Source organism: Dipodomys merriami, unplaced genomic scaffold (genome assembly GCF_024711535.1).
Source record: "Dipodomys merriami isolate MVZ:Mamm:240054 unplaced genomic scaffold, mDipMer1.0.p SCAF_35, whole genome shotgun sequence".
Classification (NCBI taxonomy): Eukaryota; Metazoa; Chordata; class Mammalia; order Rodentia; family Heteromyidae; genus Dipodomys; species Dipodomys merriami.
In genome coordinates, this window is record NW_027205048.1 from 10,416,079 (window position 1) to 10,441,825 (window position 25,747).

The 25,747-nt window shown below is 47.2% G+C and overlaps 1 protein-coding gene across 1 annotated transcript in view; it reads left to right on the forward strand.

Annotated features, from left to right (window-relative positions):
* Positions 1 to 25,747, forward strand: part of Grk5 (G protein-coupled receptor kinase 5) — a 190,439-nt gene that overhangs the window by 129,080 nt on the left and 35,612 nt on the right. Inside the window, exon 4 of the mRNA XM_069988136.1 lies at positions 12,604 to 12,681. Within this exon, the coding sequence (XP_069844237.1) occupies positions 12,604 to 12,681 (78 nt within the window). The remainder of the gene's footprint in view (positions 1 to 12,603; positions 12,682 to 25,747) is intronic.

The window sequence follows — 25,747 nt, forward strand, 5'->3', positions numbered from 1 at the left end:
GTGGATTCCTAGAAATCCTATGCTGTTCTTGATACCACCCTCCCCCCCCCCTTCCCCCGCTCCCCTGCCTACCACTCCTGGTTTGGAGGGTGGCCTGCCAGGCTCAAGTTTCTGTGTCTCTTCAGGGTTTCTATATGGCTTTCTAGGCTCATAAATCATCTACCCACTAGATATCCCTACCCAAATCTCATAAGCCCCCTGAAAGTCAGCATTTTCAACTACTTCCAGGCCCTGAAAGCACCCTACCCTGATATATACCCTATTCTAGAGATGAGCACCCCCTGGCCCTCCAAGCCTGAAGTCTCTGCGTGCCCTCAACCGTCTTCTCTCTTCCTCGTCATCTTCCATGTTAGGGACCATGGGCTTGGCTCTGCGACCTGCTAGCCAGCTCCCTCCCCCATAGCTTCTGCTTTGATCTTGGGCCTGGTCCTAGCACAGGTTCTGGCATCTCTTGCATGAGCGATTATAATCTTTCTCAACCTTTGCTGAGGATTAAAAACATCAGGGGAGCCTTAAAAACTACCAGTACTTGAGCTGAAGCCCAGACTAATGAACTTGAGTCTCTGGGGACCTAGTGTTTTTATAACTTTTTATTATGGAAAGTTTCAAACTATAAAAAGTAAAAGTCAGCCGAATAGTATAATGAGCCTCCGTGTACCCATTAGCCCAGTTCAGCAGTTATCAGTTCATGGCCGAGCTTGTCTCTCTAGGCCTCCACCCACTATCATATCACTTCATCTATGAACTTTGCAGTGTGTATTTCTGAACAATTAGGGCTCTTTGACGCAACAGCAACCACTACTAATGTCTGAGGATGCTTAGTGGTAGCAGCTCTAACTACCACTAGGGGTGTTTGATCCCCAAGACCATAAGAAGCAAACAAGCAAGTAAGCAAAGAACAACTAACCACAACACTGTTATCACAGCTGAAAACAGAGTCTTTACCGTCATTAGATATCAGTCAGTATGTAGATTCTGATTTTCTCATGCATTTTTTTTAATTTTTTTAATTTTTTTATTTTTTTATTTTTTTGTGTGTGTGTGTGGGGTCTGGTCGTGGGGCCTGAACTCTGGGCCTGGGCGCTGACCCTCAGCTCTTCAGCTCAAGGCTAGCGCTCTACCGCTTGAGCCACAGTGCCACTTCCAGCTTTTTTATTTTTTCTGCTTATGTGGTGCTGAGGAATCGAACCCAGGGCTTCATGCATACAAGGCAAGCATTCTACCACTGAGCCACCTTCCCAGCCCTCTCATGCATTTTTAAAATCTGTGTTTATACTGTTTGTGGGACTGGTCTGAGTAGGACCACACTCTGCAATGGCTGGGCTTTTCCTTTAGTCTAGAATCCCAGTAGTCATTTTCCTGTGATGGGCTTGTCCTCAGATTCCTTATTAATAGTCTCCTCAGTGTTTCTTGTAAATTGCTAATGGGTCAAGGAATATGAGCAGATTTGTAAGTGGCTTTCTGGTTGTCTTTCTTTTTGAGATCATAGCAGCCACTGATAACTGATACCTAAAGGGTTGCTAGATGGCAACATTATCATTCTAACCAGTTCTTCTTCATTTGCTAACCAGCACACTTCCTTCTATTACTCTTTGGTTACCCAGCAGCTGGTGGCTCATGCCTATAATCCTAGCTACTCAAGAGGCTGGGATCTAAGGATCGTTGTTCAAAGCCAGCCTGGTCAGGAAACTCCATGAGACTCTTATCTATAAACCAGAAGTGGTGCTGTGGCTCAAGTGGTAGAGCACCAGCCTTGAGCTGAAGAGAGCTGAGGGACAGCATGCAGGCCCAGAGTTCAAACTAGCTAAAAAAAAAAGAAAAGAAAAGAAAAGAAAAGAAAAGAAAAAAGATTTGTTTACCATATTTATGTTTTCAAGGTATCAAATTGGCTCACCAACATCCTTCAGTGTGGTAACTCATGAGAATTTAAACTTGTGGGTTTAAGTGTATTGACTATACATCAGTGCACAGAGTTCTTCTGGTGCTTATTGATTCTTCCCCATATCACAGATGGCCAGTGGGAGCCCCTTCAGAGGGCTTCACAACACCCAAGATTCAGGGGCAGCCACCTTGCTGTCTGGTGTGACCATGTCCTGGACTTGTTTTGATGTTTTACAAATCTCCAAAAACTTTAATGTAGCTCTGGGCCTAAGTAACATTGACTTTCAGAATAATGCCCAGTTCTGAGGGTGACTCATTATATCTACCACTCCTTACCTGCTCTTTTGTCATCAGCCTTCCTGAAAGTCTCTCATGACGCCCAGCTTCTTGCTTGTGGAGACTCTAACTTGCCAGGCTAGTTGAAGCCTAGCTCTGACTGGGTCAATTCCCCTGCGTGAGATGCCTCCATATAGTCCCATCTGCCTAGCGGATGTACCTCCTCTTAGAGCTTCCTCACCTTTTTCCTCTCCCGTGTCCCTCTGCTCCAGGCACTTGCTGGAGCCTCAGCACCTTGTTTATCATGCTGGCAGATAGGTCACTGAAGGAAAGCACCAGCTCCAGAGATGAGCTTCCAGGGCAGTGTTGGCCCTGTGACCAGCACTCGTGAGACCACTGGCAGGTGCCTTATGTGCCTTATGTCTCCATCTGGAGATGGGGGTGCAGTTGGGTGTGATGGGTTTGTATTGCTCAGAGTGGTGTCTGGAATATCACAGGTGCTCAGCAAGGGAGGCTGTGGTGTGCTTCATTTGTGTCCCAGGTTTTTACCATAGCCAGAAACCTCTTGGGGCACAGATGGGCGCCTGTGTTCTCTGAATGCTCAGCCAACGATGCTGTACCTGAAAGGCTGTCAGCACTTATGACCCGGGCCCAGTGGGAACTGTTGACCTGCCCAGAGCCACAGAGGAAGTAAAGGGCAGAGGTTGGCACTGGCTTCCAGCCCAGTGCTTTTGTTCCACAAGGCTGCCTCTGAGGCCAGAGGATTCTGACAAACTGGATCCAGATTTCTAAGGTCTATGGTGAGGAGTAGGTTCCTTGTTTCATGGAAACCTAACAGGAATCCTGTACAATAAGCTGCCAGCCCTACCATGAGTCTATCTAATCATGCACTGTTTTCCCCAGATTAGATTTTTTTTAAGAACAGAAATCAGAAGTCTGAAAAGCCAAGTATCTGATTCTGCCTTCAGTGCCACACTACTGGTGAGGCTGGAGAGCATTGGGTTGCTATGTTGTTTGTGAACTGACAGGTTGGATTTGTTAGATGTTGCAGAGAATTCACCTCTATAAGTCTTTGTTTTGGGACTAAATTTGAGGGCCACTGGGGACATTCAGACCCCAGTTGTAGCCTACCTGCAGTCAGCTGCAGCACTCAAAACCCCAGGTGCCTTAGAGAACCTAAACATGTCTTGGTTTCCTGTCTCCCTAGGGGTCAGAGCCCCATGGGCCACGCCAGAACCTCACTTGAGGCAGGATGATAAGCCCAGCACCAAGCTCTTGACCATTCTTTCAGCCTTCCATTCATTTAATAAAAGCCTTCTCTGTGAGACATGGGGCAAATCAGTGAACAAAATGGACCAAGAACTTTGCCTTCATATTATTTAAATTCTAGTCAAGGGTGAGAGGGCGCATATATGATAAGCAAAATAAGCCAATGATTTGAAATGTAAGACTGTAGTAAGTGCGGTGGAAAAAAGAGCAGAGTACAGAGGGGTGGAAGTGAGGGAATGAGAGCCTAGCTATATTACCAGTGATCAGCATAGTTGTCCTTGGAAAAGAGACATTTGACCGAAGACTAGAAATAGCTGAGGGAGCTAGTGTGGATAGAGGACATGGCTGGCAGGGAGCAGCCAGCACAAAGGCAAGAGTGTCCATGGCTGGATTGGAGGGGGCGAGGGCACAGGGCAGATACTGAAGGGCTTAAGCTTTTACTTTGAATGAAGGAAGACCCTGGAGAGTTTTAGCAAGGCCAAGGATGGCCTGGTTGGATTTAGATGTTTGCAGAACCCCTCTGGCTTCCCTGTTGGGAACAGGCTTTGGGTGATCTGTTAGGGGGCAATTGCAGAGGTCCAGGAGGAGCTGGTGGTCGTTGAGCCAGTGTGGGAACAGTGGTAAGAAGTGATTGGATTGGGGATGTATTTTGTTTTTGTTTTGGGGGTTGAACTCAGGCCTTGGGCATTGTCTCTGAGCTTTTAGCTTAAGGCTAGTGCTCTGTCACTTGAGTCATAGCTCCACTTCTGGCTTCTTGGTGGTTATTTAGAGGTTAGAGTCTCACAGGCTTTCCTGCTCAGGCAGGCTCTGAACTGTGATCCTCAGATTTCAGCCTCCTGAGTAGCTGAGATTACAGGCATGATCCACTGGTGTCTAGCTTGGGATTTTTTTTTTTAAATTTTATTTTATTTTATTTGAGAACATACTGTACAGAGGGGCTACAATTACATGGGCAGGATAATGCATACATTTCTTACCAAGCATTGCAGCCTCCTCCTTTGTTTACCCTTCACCTCCCTTCCCAGCCTCCCCCCTCCCCCCACCCAATTATACTCCCCTCCCCCCCCACACCGACTAGCTTGGGATTTTTTTAATTAAATTTTTTTAAATTGTTATTATAAAGGTGATTACAAGGGGCTGGGAAGGTGGCTCAGTGGTAGAGCACTTGCCTTGCACGCCTGAGGCCCTGGGTTCGATTTCTCAGCACCACATAAGCAAAAAGAAAAAAGCCGGAAGTGGTGCTGTGGCTCAAGTGGTAGAGTGCTAGCCTTGAGCTGAAGAGCTGAGGGATAACGCCCAGGCCCAGAGTTCAGGCCCCATGACCGGACCCAAAAATAAAATAAAATAAAATAAAAATAAGAAAAAAAATAAAGGTGATGTACAGAGGAGTTGGGTATATGAGGTAAAGTATAGGGGACTTTTGTTGTTGTTGTTGTTGTTGTTTTTAGTGGTGTGGGGCTTGAACTCTGGGCCTGGGCACTGTCCCTCAGCTCTTCAGCTCAAAGCTAGCACTTTGTCACTTGAGTCACTTCTGGTTTTCTGCTCATTGATTAGAGAGTCTCACAGATTTTCTTGCCTGGGCTGGTTTTGACTGGGATCCTCTGATCTCAGCCTCCTGAGTAGCTAGGATTAAAGGATTACAAGAGCCACCAGTGCCCGGCCAGGGAATGTGTTTTTAAAGAAGAGTTGACAATATTCTCTGATGGAATCAGGGTAAGAAAGAAGAGCTGAGGATGACTTCAAAGCTCTGGCCTGAGCAATGGGAAGAACAAATAAATGGAGGAAAGGGCTAGGAAAAGACCATGTGTGGAAAGATCAGCAACTTCATGCTATGCTCTCAGCTTCTTCTATGCTTAGTTACAAGTCTAGCAGACATCCAAATGGAGATGTTCCAGGGGAGATGAGTGCCCAAGTCTGGAGCTTGTGAGGATAGTCTAGGCTGGGAATGTCAACATATAGCTGGGAGGTAAAGCTGTGAGCTCACCTAGGAGGTACATGTAGATGGAGGAGTGACAAGGACCAGAGACTGCATGTGGGATCCAGGGCCATGCCCCATCTGGAAGAGATGAAGTGGCAACAGCTTAGGGACCTGTCTAAAGAGTTGATGAAGCAGAGCAGGGTGAAGCTGAGCCCAGGAGCTAATGGAATTTTCCAGCCACGTGTTCTGTTAGACACTTCTAGTCCATTTGAGAAGGGAAAAATAAAGTGCAATGGATGCCCATTTTCATTCTGGTTGTGAGTCCTTCCCTTCCGCTGGGCTGGTACCAAGAACTGTTTATTGGAAAAGAAACAGGAGCCTGGCTCCTGTGTTAAAGTGTCAAATACTCTGCATGGGCCTTGACTGAGCTGCTGTTCTGAGAGGCTGACCCGTTGTCCCCCTCACACTTTTATCTGCATCCCTGGGAATTAGTGGAGTCTTTCATTGCCGCCTTGACGTCAAAACACCAGCCTCTAGACACCTCTTTTATGCATGAGGACTTTATTGAGTTTTCCAGGGCTGGCGTAACTTCTTGTCTGAAATCCGTTTTTTCTTCCATCCTTACTGGAACTCAAGAGGGAGGAGGTGGCACTATCCTTAGGAACGCCCTGGGGCCCCCCAGCTTAGCCAACACCATCTGTGCCATTCCCACCTCTGCAGAATTCTCACCAAGTGAAGCTTCTTTAAAAATAACCTATGTTGTCAGGCTTTCACAGCCCCCAGGAAGGGCTCAGTCTATTGCCTGCATTTTTCAAGTCCAGCAGAAGCTGTGGCTGTTTTAAAATGGGGCCTGAGTACAGACTCACAAGGGGCTTCCCTTACCCTCCCAGAGGAGGAGAGGCAGTGGTCTCAATGGAGCTGGGGCTAATTAGGTCTGGTCTCTGGAGGGCAAGGAGGGTTTGATCATCTAGCCAGGGGATGGAAAGGCGCTTAGGCTAATGTCAACCCCACTGGTCAAGAGAGTCTTCCATATTTGAGTGGGACCTGAAGGTTGAATGTCTCTTTTCTTTAGTGGGTAGGGTCATCAACTTCCCCTTTCTGAGGAAGGTTTGATGGATACTGATCCAGATTCACTCAGCAGGTCTTTATTGTCTCCTATGAGTCAAGAGCTCTTCTCATAGTTGGGGGCAGAGAAGAGGAGAGGCAAGTTCTTGACCCCAATAGCTTCTCTTTCTGATCAAATGAAAAGTAGAAGAGAAGTAAGGAAAAGGTTTAAATTAAACAAATAACACTATGAGTCCAGATACCTGTTAAGTATTCATTATTACATCCCAATCCAGTGGTTCAAAACAATAAACAGCTTATTATCCCATGGTTTTGTGGGTCAGGAACGTGGGGGTGGTGTAGCAGGTTCTCCTGGCTCAAGCCCTCTGGCAGGCTTTCATCAGGATGTTGGCTGGGTCTACTCACTCATTCACATGGCTGGCAGGTTGGTGTAAGCTGTTGGCAGGAGGCCTCAGCTGTTCTCCTGGTGGCCTGTCCTTGAGACTGCTTGGCTATCCTCATATCATGGCTGGCAATCCAAAAGCACAATGGGAACTGTTGAGTCTTTTATGCACTGTCTTAGAGCTTCTACACTGCCATTTCCCTGCTATCAACTGGGACACAGGTTAGCTTTACTCTTGGCCATTTAGGCTAATGGAGAGAAACCTAAATACCCAGGACTAGAGTTTCTGGGACCCTCTTGGAGGCTGACAACAACAGATGAGAGTATAACAAATGAAATTTCCCATCAGGAAAGACAAAAAGGCATTCTAAGCCATTCAGTGGCCTAGACCACATGAAATTACTAGGCTTCCCACTGGTTTGAACTATGCCTGATGAGCTGGAATTTTATTGTAAAATGAGATGCTCTACCTCACCAGGATCAGAAAGGATTCTACTTCTCCTATTTATGAGCCTATTACTTCTCTGATGCCCCAAAATAGGGACAGTGAGTGATAATAATTCTCTAGATACACACAGAAACCTTAAAACTACTGGGCTCCAGGCCATCTTGAAAGAGTAACCATTTCTAGAAATGGGTTTAATCTAGAAGACATTTGTGGCATTGTCAGTCTCCTGGGTACCCTGCCTATATCCCCAAATATGTGGCTATTGTAGGAGCTTCCAAAAGATAGATGACAGTCTTATCTGAACAAGATTAGGTTGGGTTTCTCTTCACTTAGAACCAAAGAGGCCCAGAGTAAGATAAAGACTTTTACATGGTGATTTGATGAGCCTTGGTTGGGGTGAGGACAGGAAAATTATTCTGGGGGAGGAGGAAAAACAAGTAGGGTGATGGCTGAGGCTCAGGAGAATGGCAACACAGGTGGGAATTGCAACCACAGAACCCTTCTACTATGGGACTCTCTGACACCTACTAGGCTTCTTGCTGGCCTCTGCTCCAAAGGCATAGGACCCGTCTTCCTTCCTGTATTCATATCTTCTATGGCCAGGGCATGAGTCATAAGCTAAGGTCTGTAGTGCTGTTGGTGAGTGACCGTGGGCCACGCCTGCCACTCTCAGTCTAGACCCCAGCATGGACAGGCACCCATTCTTCCCTTCCTTCTCTGGCCTTGTGCCATATGTTGCCATGAGATGGTTAGTGAATCCCTTCACTCCAAGCCTACTAGGGATATTCAGATGGGAGCAGGGACAGAGGACAGGTAGCTGAGGTTTACACAAGATTTGGGCTGGCCAGGCCCATCTGACCTGGGTCTCTGTGGAATGCCATTCATGTAGTGATTCTGCATTCTTGCTGGAGAGCAGAGAGGAAGTCAAGTCACTGATGGATCTGCAGCATGTGACAAGCTATTGACCAGATCCTGGCAGGATGAATGTCTACCTAAGGCCTGGGAAAGGGGCTTGGTAAAGGGTAGTTTACAAAATGTTTGCAGGATGAGGAAATCAGCAGTGCCTGTTACTCCACCCCTGAGCCATCACTTCATCCCAGCATGCAAGGCAAGGGAAAGAACATGCAGGAGGCCAGCCTGCAGGGCCTAGAGGTTTTCAGAAGAGGGGTCAGGGGCTGGAGGTACTAGGCAAGGAAGAGTGGTGGAAACCAGGCCCACATTCATGCCTCAGTTCCCACCGCTGGATCAGAGTGGCTTCGAGGACAGCTCCTTTGGTCAGCATAGGCAAGACACCAGGCCAATGTGGATGAACTGGGAGCCATGCTGCCAGCCAGGCATGTCATTAGCCACTGCCTTGAAGAGCCTGGGAAAGCTTACCACACCAAGCCTCCTGACTTCTCTGACTTCATCTTCCTGCCAGGGTATAGAGTATCTCCAGAGAGAAGGTGACACCAAGTCAGCCAGGGCAGGGCAGAATCCAGCATGGCTCTTTTGAACACGTGGCAAGTTCTGAGGGGGAGGCATTTTCACAGCCAGGATCTGTTTTCTCTGGCATTTTCTGAGATTGATGATGTAATTAGAGCAAGCCCAAAGCGTGAAATGCCAGGTTTGTAAACTGCAATGTCCAGAGATGTTTATGCTCTTTGGCAGCACAGATAGATGACTAATCCTTTGTTCCCTGAGCTCAATGGAGCGTTTTGCTCCTTGTGAGGGCAGCACCTGCTCCCCAAGGCTGTCCTTACATATGTCATAAATCACAGCACAGAGATGCCCACAAATGGCACCTTCCAAGGGCACTGAGTTCTGGGAAGGAAGAAGGGGTCAATGGGCAGAGTGCAGAGAAGACTGTGGGCAGTCCTTCTGTTGGGGAAGTGGATCTCCCTCGCTGGTAGGAATGCACCAATTTACAGATGGAGCTAAAGGGACACTCCTTGGCATTAGACTTCCTCTTTATTTCCTTTTTTTTCCCTTAAAAAAAAAAACTTTGAGTTAGGATGGTTCGGGATACTATGTAGCTGCGGTTGGCATCAAACTCTCAATCCTCCTCAGCCACCCCAGTCCTGGAATTCCTGACAAGCATCACCATTCTCTGCTACACCTCTTTGAAGTCATCATCCGCCATTTCTCTTTTTCTTTCCTTTTTTTTTTTTTTTTAAATGGTACCCGAACTGGGATTTGGACTCAGGGCCTGAGTACTGTCTTATAGCTTCCTTTGCTCAAGACTGGAGCTCTGCCTCTAGAATCACACCTCTACTTTCAGATTTTTGCTGGTTAATTAAAGATAAGAGTCTCTTGCCCTTTCCTGCCTGGGCTGGCTTCAAACCACAATCTTCAGATCTCAGCTTGCGGAGTAGCTAGCATTACAGGTGTGAGGCATTGGCGTCCAACCTCATCTGCCATTTCTTAAACCAAATCTGACTGTAAAATTCTGAGCGATTGGCACAAACTCTTATTTGCTGCTTCCACTGTGGTTTGAAGCTGATTTAAGCTGGTTTAAGCTTTCTCCCACGATGGAGCAGAGGTGTTCACAGAGCCATGGTTTTGCAGGGTGGTCTCCATGTTAGGTGTGTGATCTGCCTCAAGCTTGTCTGTTATGGGTCCTCTTCACTGTAGGTGGTCTCTCCAGACTCATCCCCCACAAACCCCAGCTCCTCTTGGGGGTCACTATGGAGACATGACCCGCCACTTCAGGTGACTTCATAAGTGTAGCCTTCTGGCAGCCTCCTAGTGGTTTTCTGCCTCCCAATACTAATGCCCCTCAAGTGGTGGTGGCCTGACATGGTCTCTTCAAAGAAAGGCCCTTTGATCCCAGGCCGGGGAGGCCTGTCCCCGTGTGCTCCCAGCTGCCTCCCGACGGAGCTGTGCACCCATTCAGCCTCTGCTGGGAGGCAGCTGACCCGAAAGTAATGTGTTTAAAAACACACACACACACAAAAAAAACATGGCTTTCAGAGCCCAAAGCAATAATATTTTCAGCTGGTTATTGAGACTGATCAGTGAGCCCCAGGGCTCCATTTGGTTAAATAAAACTGCATTTGCAAATGTATTTTGGGACAGTACAAATTTCAGTGTTCTGGGTGGGATTAAGTTACCCCAAATGGTGGTCGGCCATTTGCCCAGGACCTGGGCCCTGCAATGCCATGGCTATATCTCCTGTGCCAGACCACAGGTGGGGCTTCTAGAGACACAGAACACATGATGCTTTTCTGCTTCCCTTGGAAAAGAGCAGTTGGTGCTAGAATGTGCAACCCCTTTAGAGGTGTCAATGCTTAATAAGCTGTAATCTATATGAACCTTTTATTTGACCACTCAGAGCCTCAGTGCCTTCATCTGTAACTTGGGAACAATAATACCTGCTGTGTAGGGCAAGTTTATCATCAGTCCCCCATTGATGTGTGTGTGTGCACATGGGTGAGTCTGTATGTGGTTGTGAATTTTAAGTGCTTGTTGGGAAGCACAGAGGAAGATATCAAGAAAAAGGAGCCCCTTACTCTCCTTCCAAGTATCTCAAGAAGTCTTCAGTCAAATCATATCATCAGGAAAGCCTCCGTTGTTCAGGGCTCCTCTTGATGGTGAGGAGGAATTTGCTCTGGAGAGAGGCTATGGCTCAGTGGCATGGTGGGAATCGGAGGCCAGTGGGCCAGTCCTTGATCTACTGTGACCTTGGTAATCCCTTCACTTCTATGAGCCTCTTCAAAATAAGGGGTTAGATTCCTTCTGGAACCATCACCCCACAGTCCTAGGATCCAAATGGTGGTAGGTTTTGTGTTTCTCCCCTAGAAAAAGTTGTGGCTCTTGGCATTGCCATTAGAAGAGAGATGGCAAGACAGGAAGCTCACTTGCTTTGGATGGAAACATGCCCAGCTCTCCCTGTGGACCTGACCTTGCTCTGGTCCCAGCTATCCTGGAAGCATCAAACCCAAGACCCTAAGCCATGAGATTGCCTTGGACTCAGCAAGGATGGTTGAATATTTAGTTACCGAGGATGCCTAGAATAGGAGCTGGGGGTTGCTCTGCACTGGATCATTGCAATGCATCCCATGAATGAAGGAACCTTCTTGGGTCAAGGAAAATGTAAACGTCTTGGTTTTGGAGTCCTCCCTTCTTTAGATTTCAGTTTCCTTGTCTGAACCAGCCATGGACTCCAGCAATCTGAGTCCTCAGTTTCTTGGTATTCAGAAAGAGCTCTAGGCTTGGAGGTCTGAGTCCCAGCCCTGCCACCTCTGGTTACATGATCCATTCCAGTAGCTTTCCATTGTGAAGAAGGCTACAATGGTAACCCCTACCCCTTTGTAGCACTATCCTGGCTCATTTGTGTTAGTCAGCTTTCTATCACTGTGACAAAATACCTAAGAAAAAAATCAACTTAAAAGGAAGAAAGGTTTACTTTGGCTCCGTTTCAGAGGGTTCAGTTCATGGTCAGCTGGCTCCGTTAAGATGTGAGGCTGAACATCATGTGGTGAGAGCATGTCAGAGAGGAGGCTGCTCGCTTTGTCATGCCAGGAAGCAGAGGGAGACAGGGAGGGATCAGGGACAAAATGCATCTTTCCAGAACATTCCCCAGTGACCTGCCTCCTCCAACCAGGCCCCAACTCCTGCTTTCCACCACATCTCAATAATGTCATCATATTATGAGTCCATCAAGGAATTAACCTATTGATTAGGCCAGAGCCCACGTGATCCATTCATTTTCCTGAAGTTCCTCAGCTGGCAACCAAGCCTCCCAACACAGGAGGAGCCTTTGGGGAGACATTTCAGGTTTAAACCATAACAGAATTGTTTTTCCTTGAAAGATAATCACAATGGTGATACCTATGGCATTTGTGCACTGGGTATTTATTATGTACCAGGCCCTGAACTGAGGGCTCTGACACTTCGATTTGCTCAGCTGCCCTATGCAGAGGTGTCATAACGCGGAGTACCTCTGTGTTCTTTAGAGAATTGTGCAAATCAGGTCACATGGCTTGGAAGGTCTGAATACCCAGAGCAACCTTTCTGTGGCCTCTTAGTTTGGTGGCCCATGATATTCCAGCGTCTTCCTTTGATTGACTGATGTGACATCCCCAACACTAGCTGCCTAGATGCTAGTCCTGCTAGTCCTGCAGAGGATCTGACCCCATTTCTCTGGGCATTCCTGTTTGTTCCTCTCTCCCCATTGGCTCTATTATACAACCTGTGTTGAGAGCATCTCCATGGGAGAGTGAGGGACAGGTCTCCACTCCACCCCACCCTGCTCTCTGGCCCTAAATTTCCTGCCCTATGGAAGCAGTGGATTGGTTAGGTGACCTCCAGGGGGTTCCGAGGCTCTGTAACTATATGAATTTCATGAGTAAATCTGTTAATGTTCTTTTTCTCCTGTTATAGGCAGAATACGAAGTTACTCCAGATGAAAAACTTGGAGAGAAAGGGAAAGAAATTATGACCAAGTACTTCACCCCAAAGGTAAGAGACATGGGAGGCCCTATCCAGAAATAGATGCCCCCAGACCCCAGCTGGGCCTGTGGGAAGCCTGAAGTATGAGTCTCATGGCTGCTAGTAGTGGGGTCAGAAGTATCTAGAAGAAAGGACTCAGCAGGGTTCAGAGCTGACCAGCTGGTGAGGGCTGGGTGGTTAGTAGGGAAAGGTAGAGTACATATCACATAGGAGTGGAACACATAAGAGAAGGCAGAGAATTCTGGAGAATGTTTTAGCGAACACAGAAGGGAAAGGGGCCATCCTGACCCCACTTCGGTATCTACCTATTGGTTGAAGCAACTAGGATAGTGACATCCTCTGTGTCCTAGCAATCTGGGTTCCCTGGATCTGCTACCTCTTGGCCCAACATAACAGAAAAGAGTTCTTGACTCATGTAATGCTCTGGACCCAGCTTTCTCACCCACTCAGACAAGCTGCCTTCCCTCACTAGGCCTCACTTTCCCTTTTCTTAAAGTGGCCTTCCTACTAAACCCATCAGGTAGAAACTGTAAAAGCCAGAGTTTGTTTGTTTGTTTTGGTCGCCCATGGGGCTTGAACTCTGGGCCTGAGCACTGTCCCTCAGCTCTTCAGCTCAAGGCTAGTGCTCTACCACTTGAGCTATAGCGCCATAGACACAGAGCTAGTCAGTGGCAGAACTGGGACTTGAACTCTCCAGTCTGGGTAGTTTGGGGGCCCTTGGCCTTTTCCCTAGGAGAACTGTGCCCCCATCATTGCCCTCCTACAGCTAATGAGGATGGGGCACTCTCTTTACCAAGCCAGGATAGGCTCTTGTGGCTCATCTGCATGAGTGTGGGGCATGGGCAGGCATCCAGGCTGCCACAGAGTACCACTCCCTTCTCTTCCCTCCTCAGCCAGCAGACCCTGAGCTGGTCCCTGCAGCCTTTCTACCTCTGCTCACATTGCTTCATCTTCTCGAGGCTCCAGGCCCAAATTTCCCATCAGCTCAGCTGGTTTTACAAGTGCCTCCATGCCTGCCAACATTTTTCCTTAAGTACTCCTCAATTTTTGAAATTTAAACTGCACCATCTGTTGCCGCCCAGGGGCCTGGGAGAGGCCGTCCCTTGGGGTTGATTATTTTCTTACAATAAATCTTGCACTGCCCTTCCAGCCTGCTTGATTTTTCAGGGCTATGGAGTCCCACAAGGGGCTCAGCTAGTGGCTGATGCCCTAGCCAAACCCCCACCCCACTTGCAGCCATTCTCTCAGACCCATACCATCTTTGCCCTGGGCTTCTCCTCAGGATGTAGCTCATGTGTTGGCTCCAGGCCATTTTCTGAGCATAGCTGTAGGACACTGACCTGTGGAGAGGCCATGTTTTCAGTTACCCATAGAAAGTGCCAAGTACCATATCTCCACTGGTAAAGACGCTTCTGGCACGTGAGCATGTTAAAGTCTCTGAGAAGGCCGGCAACGAGGAAATTGGTTTAACTGCTAACAAAGCATTTCCCAAACTTACTTGACCACAGAACTTTTTTTTTCTCATTTTTATGTCCATGACCACACTTACTCTTAACATCCTCTTCCCTGCTGCCTCTCTTTAGGACCCCCACTGCCCAATCTTGATTTCCATGCCTTGTTGGCTTTGTTGTGGCTGTTCCCTGGAAGGTCCTGTTGCTTCCCCATCTTGGCATTTACTGTTTCTGCCTCTGTCTCTGCCCAAGATCTCCTGCACAGGGTCTCCTCAGCCTCTGGTCAGAACCATGGATGCTGAACACCCTTCCCCCCCCCCCATACCTATACACATGACAACCTTCACATTGAATGATGGGGACAGGGTGTCTGCAGACACAAGGTTGGGAACTCTCAGTACAGAGACTGGTTCAGGGCATGGGTGGTCAGTGTGGTATGAAGGAAGGGATCTACCCTCCAGACTGCCTGGCCCCGGGAGCCATGTTGAGGAGGCTGACACTATGACATCGCACCAAGAGTCACAGTCAAGACTTTGGACAGCATATGTCTTTTAGGGCTCATTTTATGTCTCTAGACATGTGGAAGAGTAAAAGAGAAGGAAGAAGGGCTGGGGACGGGGGCCATTTCAGGAGGAACTGTTGCGGGAATCATGGAGGGATGTGAGGGAGGGTGGAGAGAAGGTTGCTGGGCAGGCACACAGAGGTGGGGGGGGCGGGGCTCAAAGGTGACTCCCTAGCTTTTGTCTTAGGTCTCAGAGATGGAGGATGAGGATGGGTGCTGCCTTTCTATTTTGCAGAGTTGGGATTCTTAGCCATTACCAGTGGTGAGGGCATGTGCTGCGTGTGCCTGCTGGACACAGTGCTGGACACCTGCTCTCAAGGGTCCAGAGACTGTGAAATACAGAGGGGAGTCAAGGAGAGGTTCCGTCCACAGGCCCCTTACCTCTCCTGCTTCATGGCCAGGCTCCGTCTTTTCTGCCATGGAACCGCATTCTCCCATGGGAGACACTTGTCACAGCCTTGTTCAAAGCTTGCATCCTACGAGGCAGCTTTGCTTTGCACCATCTGTCAAAGACACCATCCACCGGGGTGCTCTGGGTGGATTGACAGCTTCTCTGACATAGTTGAAGGCAGAAGAGTGAGGAGGATTAGGAAGACCTGGTCCAAAACCAGACAGGACCTCTTAGCAGCACAGCTCTGGGAATGTGACTGAACCGCCTGGAACTCTGGATTCCTCCTGTCCAATGGGTAGGGCTGTGGCCAGGATCGTGACACAACCAGCAACTATGACACTGTAGCTCATGCATCCAAGACGTGGTGGTGACTGTCCTCTGCCTTCCCCTGCCTTCTCTGAGCTTTCACAATCACGCAGCGGAATAAGGAAACCATTCAGACATGGAGCTCCCAGTGGTGGAGTTGTGTGAAGACAAGGAACAGTCTAAAGGGCCCTCACTGCTAAGGGCTCCACAGAAAGGCTACACTCATGAAAAGGCAATGTATTAGTCAGGATGATTAATATAAGCTGCCACAACAACCCAACAACAACAACAAGGGGCTTCACAAACACAGATTGTATCTTTGTTGTATACCATTGGATCCAATCCTAACTCACCTAGTTTTCTGTGGATGACTCATGGATCCTAGCTGCTTTTAGAGCTCTATTTCAAAAATCTCGAACAGTTCGCCTATGGCCCTCACCAAAGAGATTAGAATGAAACAGGCACAAAAGTTTTTACCGCCTTGACCCAGAAGTGACACATAGTACTTCTTCCCGAGGTTATTGGTCAGGAGAAAGGCTAGAGAAAGTGGAGATACATCTGAAAGACTGAGTAAGCCTACCAGTAGATCCTCCTCCCTCTGTTCTCATCCCTCAGTCCCCAAGCTGTAAACATGTGTGACAATCTAGTCTCAGTTGCTTGTTTGACAGTCGTGAACTTGGTGTGTCTCATAGCTGCTCTCAGAGGAGGTGGACAGAGAGGGTCACAACCACTCATGTGTGGCTTCCATAGAGATCTGGACCTGCAGACCAGAAGAGATGATGACAGGGGAAGGGAGGGTCACTGAGCTGAATAGTAAAGGACCATGAAAACAGTGTTATCTATCACTCACCATTACAGACTTCAGTTTTTTAAAATAACAGCTTTATTGAGATCTAAATCACACAGCGTAAAATTTACAATGGTTTTGAAAAAATTTAGTCATAGCCACGTCCCCATGGCTCATTCCTAAAATCCTAGCTACTTTAGGAGGCAGAGATCAGAAGTTCATTTGGCTAGACTTCAAGTTCATGGTTTGAGGCCAGACTCCATCTCCAGTTAACCAGCAAAATGCTGTAGGAGAGACATGGCTTAAGTGGTAGAGCACTGAGCCATGAGCAAGCATGCAAGCTAAGCAAGATTGTGAAGCCCTGAGTTCAGACCCCAGTGCGCTCGCTCTCTCTGTCTGTCTCTGTCTGTCTGCCTGTCTGTCTGTCTCTTTCTCTGTTTCTCTCTCCTCTCTCACACACACACACATACCCGCATGTGCACACACACACACACACACACACACACACACACACACACACACACACAAATTTAGTCATATAACATCATCCCTGCAATTCCAGGGCATTTTATTACCCCCAAAAGAAATTCTATACCCATTAGCAATCGCTCTCTATTCTTTTTCCCACCCAGTCTCTAGCAGCCACTAACTTCCTTTGTGTCTTTATTCTATTTTGGACGTTATATATGAAAAAGAATATGAAATATGTGGCCTCATTGTGTCTGGCTTCTTTCACATATTATTTTCAAGGCTCATCCATGTTGTACCATGCATTAGCACTTTTTCCCTTTTCATAGCCAAATAATATTTCAGTTTATGGGTATGCCATATTTTAGTTAAGTTTTCATCAGTTGAGGAACAGTTGGGTTGTTTATATGTATAGTTTGACTAGTGTGAATAATATTGACTAATAATTGTGACTTATGAATAACGGTGTGAACAAGCATGTATGAGTTTTTGTGTATACACACACCTTCATCTCACGGTAATAAATAGGAATGGAATTACCACATTGTATGGCAATTTCCTGTTGAATCATTTGAGGATCTGATTTCCCAAAATACCACACCATTTACATCCCTAACAACATCCAGTTTCAGCATCCCAGAATTCCAGTTTCTTCACATCCTTACCAGCACTTGTGATTTCCCATCTTTATTATTTTATCCATCTTCATTCATGGTATCTTGGTGTGATTTTTGACCTCCATTTTTCTTTAGTTTTTTTTGTTATTGTTATTTTTGTTGTTGTTTGTCATAGGGCTTGAACTCAGGACCAGGACACTTTTACTCAAGAGCAAGCATGCAAGCTAAGCTCTTTTACTCAAGGCCAGTGCTCTACTACTTTGAGCCATAGCACCACTTCTGGATTTCTGGTGATTAATTGGAGATAAGAGTCTCATGGCCTTTCCTGCCTTGGCTAGCTTTGAACCATGATCTTCAGATCTCAGCCTCCTTGAGTAGCTAGGATTACAGGTATTAGCCATCAGTGCCTGGCTTTGGCCTCCATTTTTCTAGTGAATAATAGATAAGTTGAACATTTTTGTGTGCTTATTGATCATTTGTATATTCTTTTAAAAATGTCTATTTAAATCCTCTGCCCATTTTTTTTATGCCAGTCCTGGCACTTGAACTCTGAGCCTGGGTACTATCCCTGAACTCCTTTAGCTCAAGGCTAGCACTGTCCCACTAGACCCACAGCTCTATTTCCAGCTTTTCCTATGAATAATTGAAGATAAGAGTCACACAGACTTCCTGCCCCAGATGGCTTTGAACTGCAATCTTCAGATCTCAGAGTAGCTAGGATTATAGGCATGAGCCATCGGCGCCCCGCTCTCATTTTCAAATTGAGTTCTCTTTTTAATGTTGAGTTGTGAAGAGTTCTTTATTTATGTGCTCTGGTTATAAGTCTCCTCAGCTGTATAATTTGCAAATATTTTCTCCCTGTCTGTGGCTTATTGTTTGTTGAGGGGTAGGGTGCTTTGAATTTCAGGGATCTTTACCACTCTAAGCCGTTTTGCTGTCATTTTCTTATGTAGGGTCTTATGATCCTCCTATCTCTGCTTTCTGAATAATAGTTGGGATTATGAATGTGTACCACCATGCCCAGCTGTCCTTTTGTTTTCTTGATGATGCTTTTTGAAGCACAAAAGTTTTTAATTTTTATGAAATTCAGATTTAATTTTTGTTACTTCTTTTTTAGATAGCTTGTTTTAACTTTGTCTTATGTCTTTGTAAGAAGGCCTTGTTCCCTGCAAACAGGTGTGCACAGGGAGAAAATGAATGAATCCTATCACAGAACCAGTCCTCCTCTAGAGAGCCAAAGCCTTGCCTGACTGTCAGAAGGTGAGGCCCAGGCCTGGGCTTCATGAGCATGCCATCCGTCCCCTTGACACGACAGCACTTTCCACCCTTTGATCCCCTGTGATACTAGCTTGGCACTGGCTTCTTACAGACCTTCTTGTTGATTTCCAGTGACTCCCCCCACCCCCAGAGGGCAGTAGCCCATTCTATAGACCAGGCATCTGAGAATTAGGTAGAAGAAGTTGATCCAGAATGGCGGGGCCAGGGCTTAAGTGCAACCCTGAGTGGCCTGAGTCAAGAGTGGGAGCTGTAGAACATTTTGTTATGCCTCATTTTAACTGGGCCCAGGAGCCACCACCCTGAAGACCAAGGCACAGCAGGTGGCTCCCAGTTTCCCTGTTTTCTCTAGGTCCTATCAGTAGTTTCCAAAGGAAGCTCAAATCGTGCGAGTGGCTTCTCTTGTGCATGCCTGTGTGTGGTTGTCCTGGACAGTGGAGATGGACAGGAGGGACAGGCAGGTTTCTGGAGAGATGAACAGCCTTGGCATTCCTCTGGGATGCCAGGAGCTCCCAGCACAGGCAGCTCTTGGAGTGTATTTCTTGCCAGAGGTCTTCAGGCCAGATAAACAATGTTAGGGTAGACAGGGAAGTTTGTTCCTGTGAAGGGGCAAATTACCAATCAAGTGGCTTCTGCAAAAGAAAAACCTGTCCCTGCTGCTTCTTTGGCTCTGGAAAAACATCTGAAAGTGAAGAGCTTGAATGTAAAGAAATCGTTATTACAAGTTCACTTTCTCCTTCTCCCACTTCAGCAACCCCTACCTCAGAAGTCTGTACCACCTTAGAAGTCTCTCCTCCCCATCCCCAGGTGTCTCTCCTCCCCATCCCCAGGTGTCAACACCAGGCCACTGAGCAAGCCAGAGCAGGCTGGTTCCCAGCACATTCCTGGTCTCCAGGACCACATGAAAGCCTGGTCTTTCCGTGGCCAGCTATGTAACCTTGGAGCCTCAAGATTTAAAAAAAAAAAAAAAAAAAAAAAAGTGCATATCTGGGCTCTGAACTATCAGCATCTCATAAAACCTTCATGGCTTTTGGCATTTCTGCAGTTCTCTGCATAACATTTCCCTTTAGATCAACTCATGTTTTCACTTAATGATTTTGAAAAGGAAATCTTGTATCAGAAACATTCTTAGAAAACCAATATTCGTGAATCTTGCATAAACATTGCTGGGAAAATTGGCATTGTTTTTGTCTGTCTGAGGATCAGAAGCTGCCTTTCTTGTTTTAGTGTGTGTCAGAGACATGTTAATAACACACTGACTAGAGGCTTGCTGGAGAATTGAACTGAAGAAACTTTTCTCGTTATCATTTAATTTTGTTCCCAAACCTTCTAAACCCTCTCTCATCATCTCTGGAAATCCTGGGTTGACTCTTGACTTCCCATCCATGAGTCTTTATGCAAAAGATGGTTCACTGATGGTAGAGACTGTGTGGACAAGGGCAAGAGCACAGAACCAGGAATCAGATTCCTTCCTGGAAATTGTAGCCTTGGAGGAGGTAGTATAGGTCCACCTAACCATCTAACCAACAAATGATTTCCAGGGCAACAAGGGCATGAAACATGGGGTGCTTGAGCAAACCCCTTCTTTCTAAGTACTGCTTATCCCTGTGGAGTTGGGATCCAGCTTCAGGCCCTGGGGCTAGCCTTTTATCTCCACTGAGATTGTTGGCCCTTGTCACCCAATCTCAGAACAGGTCTCTGCCCTGCTGCCAATGACTCCAATGGATTCAGAATCTGTCATCACCCTTGGAGACTCTGGCTATGTGGCTGGCTAAAATGGAAGGGCAGCCTGGCCTTATATTTCATTTCATCAGCTTCTTGTCATAGCTCCAGGAAGAGGTTTAAGGATGGAAGAGGATTGGAAAGAAAGGTCAAGAAGCTAGGTGCAGTGACATGCCTGTAATCCTAGCTGAGGTCAGGAGGCTGACAATTCAAGACCAGCCTGGACAGAAAGTTCACAAGATGGGCTGGGAAGGTGGCTCAGTGGTAGAGCGCTTGCCTTGCATGCATGAAGCCCTGGGTTCGATTCCTCAGCACCACATAAGCAAAAAGAAAAAAGCCAGGAGTGACGCTGTGGCTCAAGTGGTAGAGCGCTAGCCTTGAGCTGAAGAGCTGAGGGACAGCGCCCAGGCCCAGAGTTCAGGCCCCACGACCGGACCCCCCCTCCCCCGCAAAAAAAGAAAGAAAGTTCACAAGACTCCTTTTGTTTTTTCTTTCAATAAGGCAAAGTTTACTTCTGCAGAAGGGTGTACCAGCCAGCAAGACCCCTTTTCAACTAATAGCTATGAACAGTGACACACACCTGTTATTCTAGCTATGGTAGGAAACATAAAATAGGAGGTTGGCAGTCAAGGCAAAAAGTGATGCCTTACCTCAAAAGTAACCAGAGCAAAAAAGAATGCTGGGAGTGGAGCTGTGGCTCAGGTAGAAGAGCGAAAATCACAAGACTCTGAGTTCAAGCCCTAGTACTGGTACAGATTAAAAAAAAAAATGCCAGGCGTCCAGGGCTCACACCTGTAATCCTAGCTACTCAGGAGCCCTGAGATCTTAGGATTTCAGTTCAAAGCCAGCCCGGGCAGGAAAGTCTGTGATGCTCTTATCTCCAATAAACCACTCAGAAAACCAGAAGTGGCGCTGTGGCTTAAGTGGTAGAGCGCTATTCTTGAGCTGAAGAGCTGAGGGATAGCGCTCAAGACCAGAGTTCAAACCCCACAACAGACCAAAAAAAAAAAAAAAAAAAAGCTAGAGGCTTAGCAAGTAGACTTCTCTTCAATTTTGGGAAAACAGCAGAAAGAGAACTCAAAAGGAATGAAGCCATAGTTATTCTTGCTAGGCGTCCTGGGGCAACTACTGTGTGTCTGGAACTTCATATTCCACACTTCCCTAAGTCCTCATACAGTCTGAAGTGATGAGAATCACACTCACCTAGGGTAGGCTGCGGCTCCCCAGGGAGTCTCAAGGCCACCTACCCTGGGACTTACTGACAATTCTACATACAAGTTTCTAGAGGACAAATAGATAAAGTTGTGCCAGGCTGGGAGCTAGACCGCTGTAGTCTCCCGGCCCAAAATCAGGCTCAGATGATAAGTACAGTTAGGGTTCTGTGGAACCCCGTTTGAAAAACTATTAAGCTAAGCCAAAGCTCTTCATTTCCTAGATGAAGAAAGAGAGGCCCAGGGAGACAAGGACACACACAGTAACACAGGTTAGAAGAGAAAATTAGAACATTCTTTACCAGGGCCTCCACAAATCCATGGCTATGACCTCAAATGGAATCCTTCCGCATTCATTTTCCTCTTTGTTCCATCATGGCTGACCTGCAGCTGGGCTCAGATTCCCCCAAGGGTGTTCTTTTTTGTGGGCCAGTAAGCGTCTACATGCTGAGACATTCGAGATGCTTCAGTGAAGCTGAGAAGACAGCCAGTGCCAGACGTCCACCACTTAAGTCCACCACTGAATTGTTAACTTGCCCATACTTCTTTAGTGAAAGGGGTTTTTAATTAGGATGTGGGAGATTAGCATTAATTGAGGGCCTGCTGTATGCTATCTGACTTCTAGATCACTTCTATCTCCACTACAGTCCTGGGTTGGAGATGTTAATTGTCTCTATTTTATCCTTAGCTAATAATAGAGAAACAGGGACAAGTGCAAACAGGGTCTCAATAGATACTTGTATGCAAATGTTCATATAAAAACATTATTCACAATAGCCCAACGTGTCCACCACCAGATGAATGAATAAGCAAACACAATGGAATATTATTTAGCCATAAAAATGAAAGTTCTTACATATGTCACACCATGGATAAACTCTGAAAACATTGTTCTAAGTGAAAGAAGCCAGATCTATTCCACTTAGATGAGGTGGCCAGAATAGGCAAAGCCATAGAGACAGAAAGTAAATTTACACATTTATTGTTTAATGGGTGTAGTTTCTGTTTAGTGAGATCAGTGTTTTGGGGAACAGATAGTAATGATGGCGGACATGATTAACTCAGTGCCCCTGAATTGTATTTTTATTTTTGGTCGTGGAGCTTGACCTCTGGGCCTGGATGCTGTCCCTCATGTCATCAGCTCAAGGCAAGCACTCTACCACTTATGCCACAGAGCCCACTTCCGGCTTTTTCTGCGTATGTGCTGCTGAGGAATCGAACCCAGGGCCTCATGCATGCGAGGCAAGCACTCTTCCACTGAGCTACCTTCCCAGCCTGAATTGTACATTTGAAAAATGGTCACTTTTGTATTTTGCCATATATAAAAAAATAACGAAATAATACTAAGGATGGGATCTGACCAGAGTCTGGCCAAGTCTAGAGGCTGTAGTCTTTCTCCTTCACTATGTGGTCTTTCCAAAACTTAACCAGAGACAAAATATCCTCTGGAATCAGCTTCCCAGGGGAAGACAGGAGTGGCACGGCTGAAAGAATGAGTTAGTCCCAGGGTGAGGCAGGGCTGGTGTCTGAAGCGTGTCCGTGCTGGCTGGTCTCTTCTTGGCCCCCAGCCTGGTTCTCAGTCTCCGGTGTCCTTGTGTGCTATGTCATCAACATTTTCTCACATCACAGGTTCCCTGTGCAGCATTTTAAATGACTATGTAATTGTCCTTCAAATAGACATCTTCCTGACCTTCCTTCCTGAAACCAAATTGTCTTTGCCCACAGCCTGATTTCATTTCAGTCCCTCATCCTCTGCTGCCACCTCCCACCCCTACCCCGTGTCCTGGAGCCTGCCGTGCCCATCTGAGGTTCCTCACAGCAGGCCCCTTCCATACTGGTAGAGCTAGCCCTGCCTCTGATGGCTGTTCTATGCATATTGTATTTCCTGCCCCAAATTCCTCTTTTTGGAGTGGCTGGAAGGCAGTCGCCAGCTTCCTGAAAACACCCCTGACCCAAGCCTCACTTGGATGGTCAGGACACTGGTAAGACCTGTGCTCAGCCAACTTCCTGTGTGGCCCTTCCCATCCATGGTGCCTGTGCTTGGCCAAGTTTCTGTGTGGCCTTCCTCATTCATGGTACCTGTGTCCCACCAACCTCTGCTGTGGTGCTACCCATCCATGGTACCTGTGTTCTACCAACCTCCTCTGTGGTATTACTCATCATGATGTCTGTGCTTGGCTAACTCCCTGTGTGGCCCTTCTCATCCATGGTGCCTGTGTTCAGCTAACTTTCCATGTGGTGCTACCCATCCATGGTACTTGTGCTTGGCCAACTTCCTGTGGGGCCCTTCTCATCCATGGTGCCTGTTTTGGGCCAACTTCCTTTGTGGCCCTTCTGATCCATGGTGCCTGTGTTCAGCTAACTTCCCATGTGGTGCTGCCCATCCATGGTACCTGTGCTTGGCCAACTTCCTGTGTGGCCCTTCCCATTCATGGTACTTGTTCTTGGCCAACTTCCTGTGGGGCCCTTCTCATCCATGGAGCCTGTTCTTGGCCAACTTCCTGTGGGGCTCTTCTCATCCATGGTGCCTGTTCTTGGCCAACTTCCTGTGGGGCCCTTCTCATCCATAGTGCCTGTTTGTGGCTAGCTTCCTGTGTAATGCTACCCATCCATAGTGCCTGTGCTTGACCAACTTCCTGTGTGGCCCATCTCATCCATGGTGCCTGTGCTTGGCCTAATTCCTATGTGGCCCTTCTCATCCATGGTGCCTATGTTTCACCAACCTCCTCTATGGCACCACCCATCTCTGGTACCCATGTGCCACCAACTTCCTGTGTGACCCTATTCACCCCTGATGCTTGTGCTTGGTTGTCTGTGTGGCTCTATTCCATAAGCCTTGGGCAGAGAAATAACATCTCATGGGGGATAAGGAGGTTCTAGGTAAATCCCTTGTATGTTAAGCCCCTTGTTCATCCTCAAGACTCATGGAATGAACCCATTACCAGAGAAAAGGTGGTTTAGGAACTGTGGACTATGAGGGCAGTGGACATTCTAGAAGATAATGGCTGGATGTGTCCTTGCTGCCCACTCACGAAAAGCCTGGGAGACTCTATCTTCCTTCTGTAAGCATCCTGTGCTCAGCCCCTTAGGATCTGCACTCCATTTGTGAAGTCTCCACACATGGTGGCATATTGGTCTGAGTAGAGCAGGCAGGGTGTAAAAACCACTGTCCAGTGGCTGCTCTGGGCTACAGTCCTGCATGGAGAGCTAAGAGCTATGCAAATAGCACTCCATCTCAGGTCACAGACTTTGGGCCCCCAGGTCACAACCAGGAATTATCACATTGACAAAACTCAGCCGGCCCCTTGCTCCACGTCTGGCACATTTCATTTTGTTAATTACCATCTTTTGCTTTGACGTAAAGGGTTGAGGTCTGGGTCAGGGTCGTGGTGTCATTTCCTTTCGTTCTCATTAGAAGTGTCTCAGGCCCCTGGCTAAAGTCTGCCATTGTTTAAAACCCCTAATTCCTCAGCCTTTCTGTGAAAAACAGAGGAAATGTGGGTCTAGGTCTTTTGAGCCCACTCTCCTTTCCCCTATCCCCTTTTGAGGACATGGCTGTTTCTCAAGGGTTCTGTCTCCACGTTGTTTACACAGGGGATGTCGTGGGCCCATGGGTTAGCTCAGCAGGGCTGGAATGTCCACCCCGCCATCTCCCAGCACAGCGCTCACTCCAGGCCCTTCCTGATCATGTGACCTGCTGCGTGGTTGGTGGTTCCATTAGCTTACTGTCTCTTTGGGGTCCTCAGAGGTAACTCTAGGCTCTGAAAGCTGTTGAAAGCTATCATTTTACCATAAGGAAAAATTGAACTTTTTTCTGTGCCCTAGTCTTTTGGATGATTTCCAGTGTATAGACACCAGGAACCAAAGATGGAAGAGGGTCTCCTCACTGCCTGTCACACCCCTTTCTTTCATGACCTTGGTCAAACCTGACCTCAGTCATCAAGGCATCTGTGTTGATGACTGAGGGACCATGAGGCTGCCCATAGTCCTCATCGACCTTGAACACCTGCCGTTGGTGTTGAGTTAGCCTTTTTGAAGTCCTCGATCTGGAGTTCTGACTTGGGCACAGAATGAACACTCAAGGGACAGTGAACCTGTGGACTCACTCTGTTCGGTGTAGTTCCTACCCTTGGCAGTCCCTTCCTACCCTGGCAGAATCCAGCTAGCTCCACCACTATCAAAGAAATACAGAGGATGCCACTCTTTAACACCTAAGGGAGTTAACGAGTTGCCAGAGTAGTGGCCAAGTACCTAGGCTGTAATGCAATTAGGAACATGACCTGAA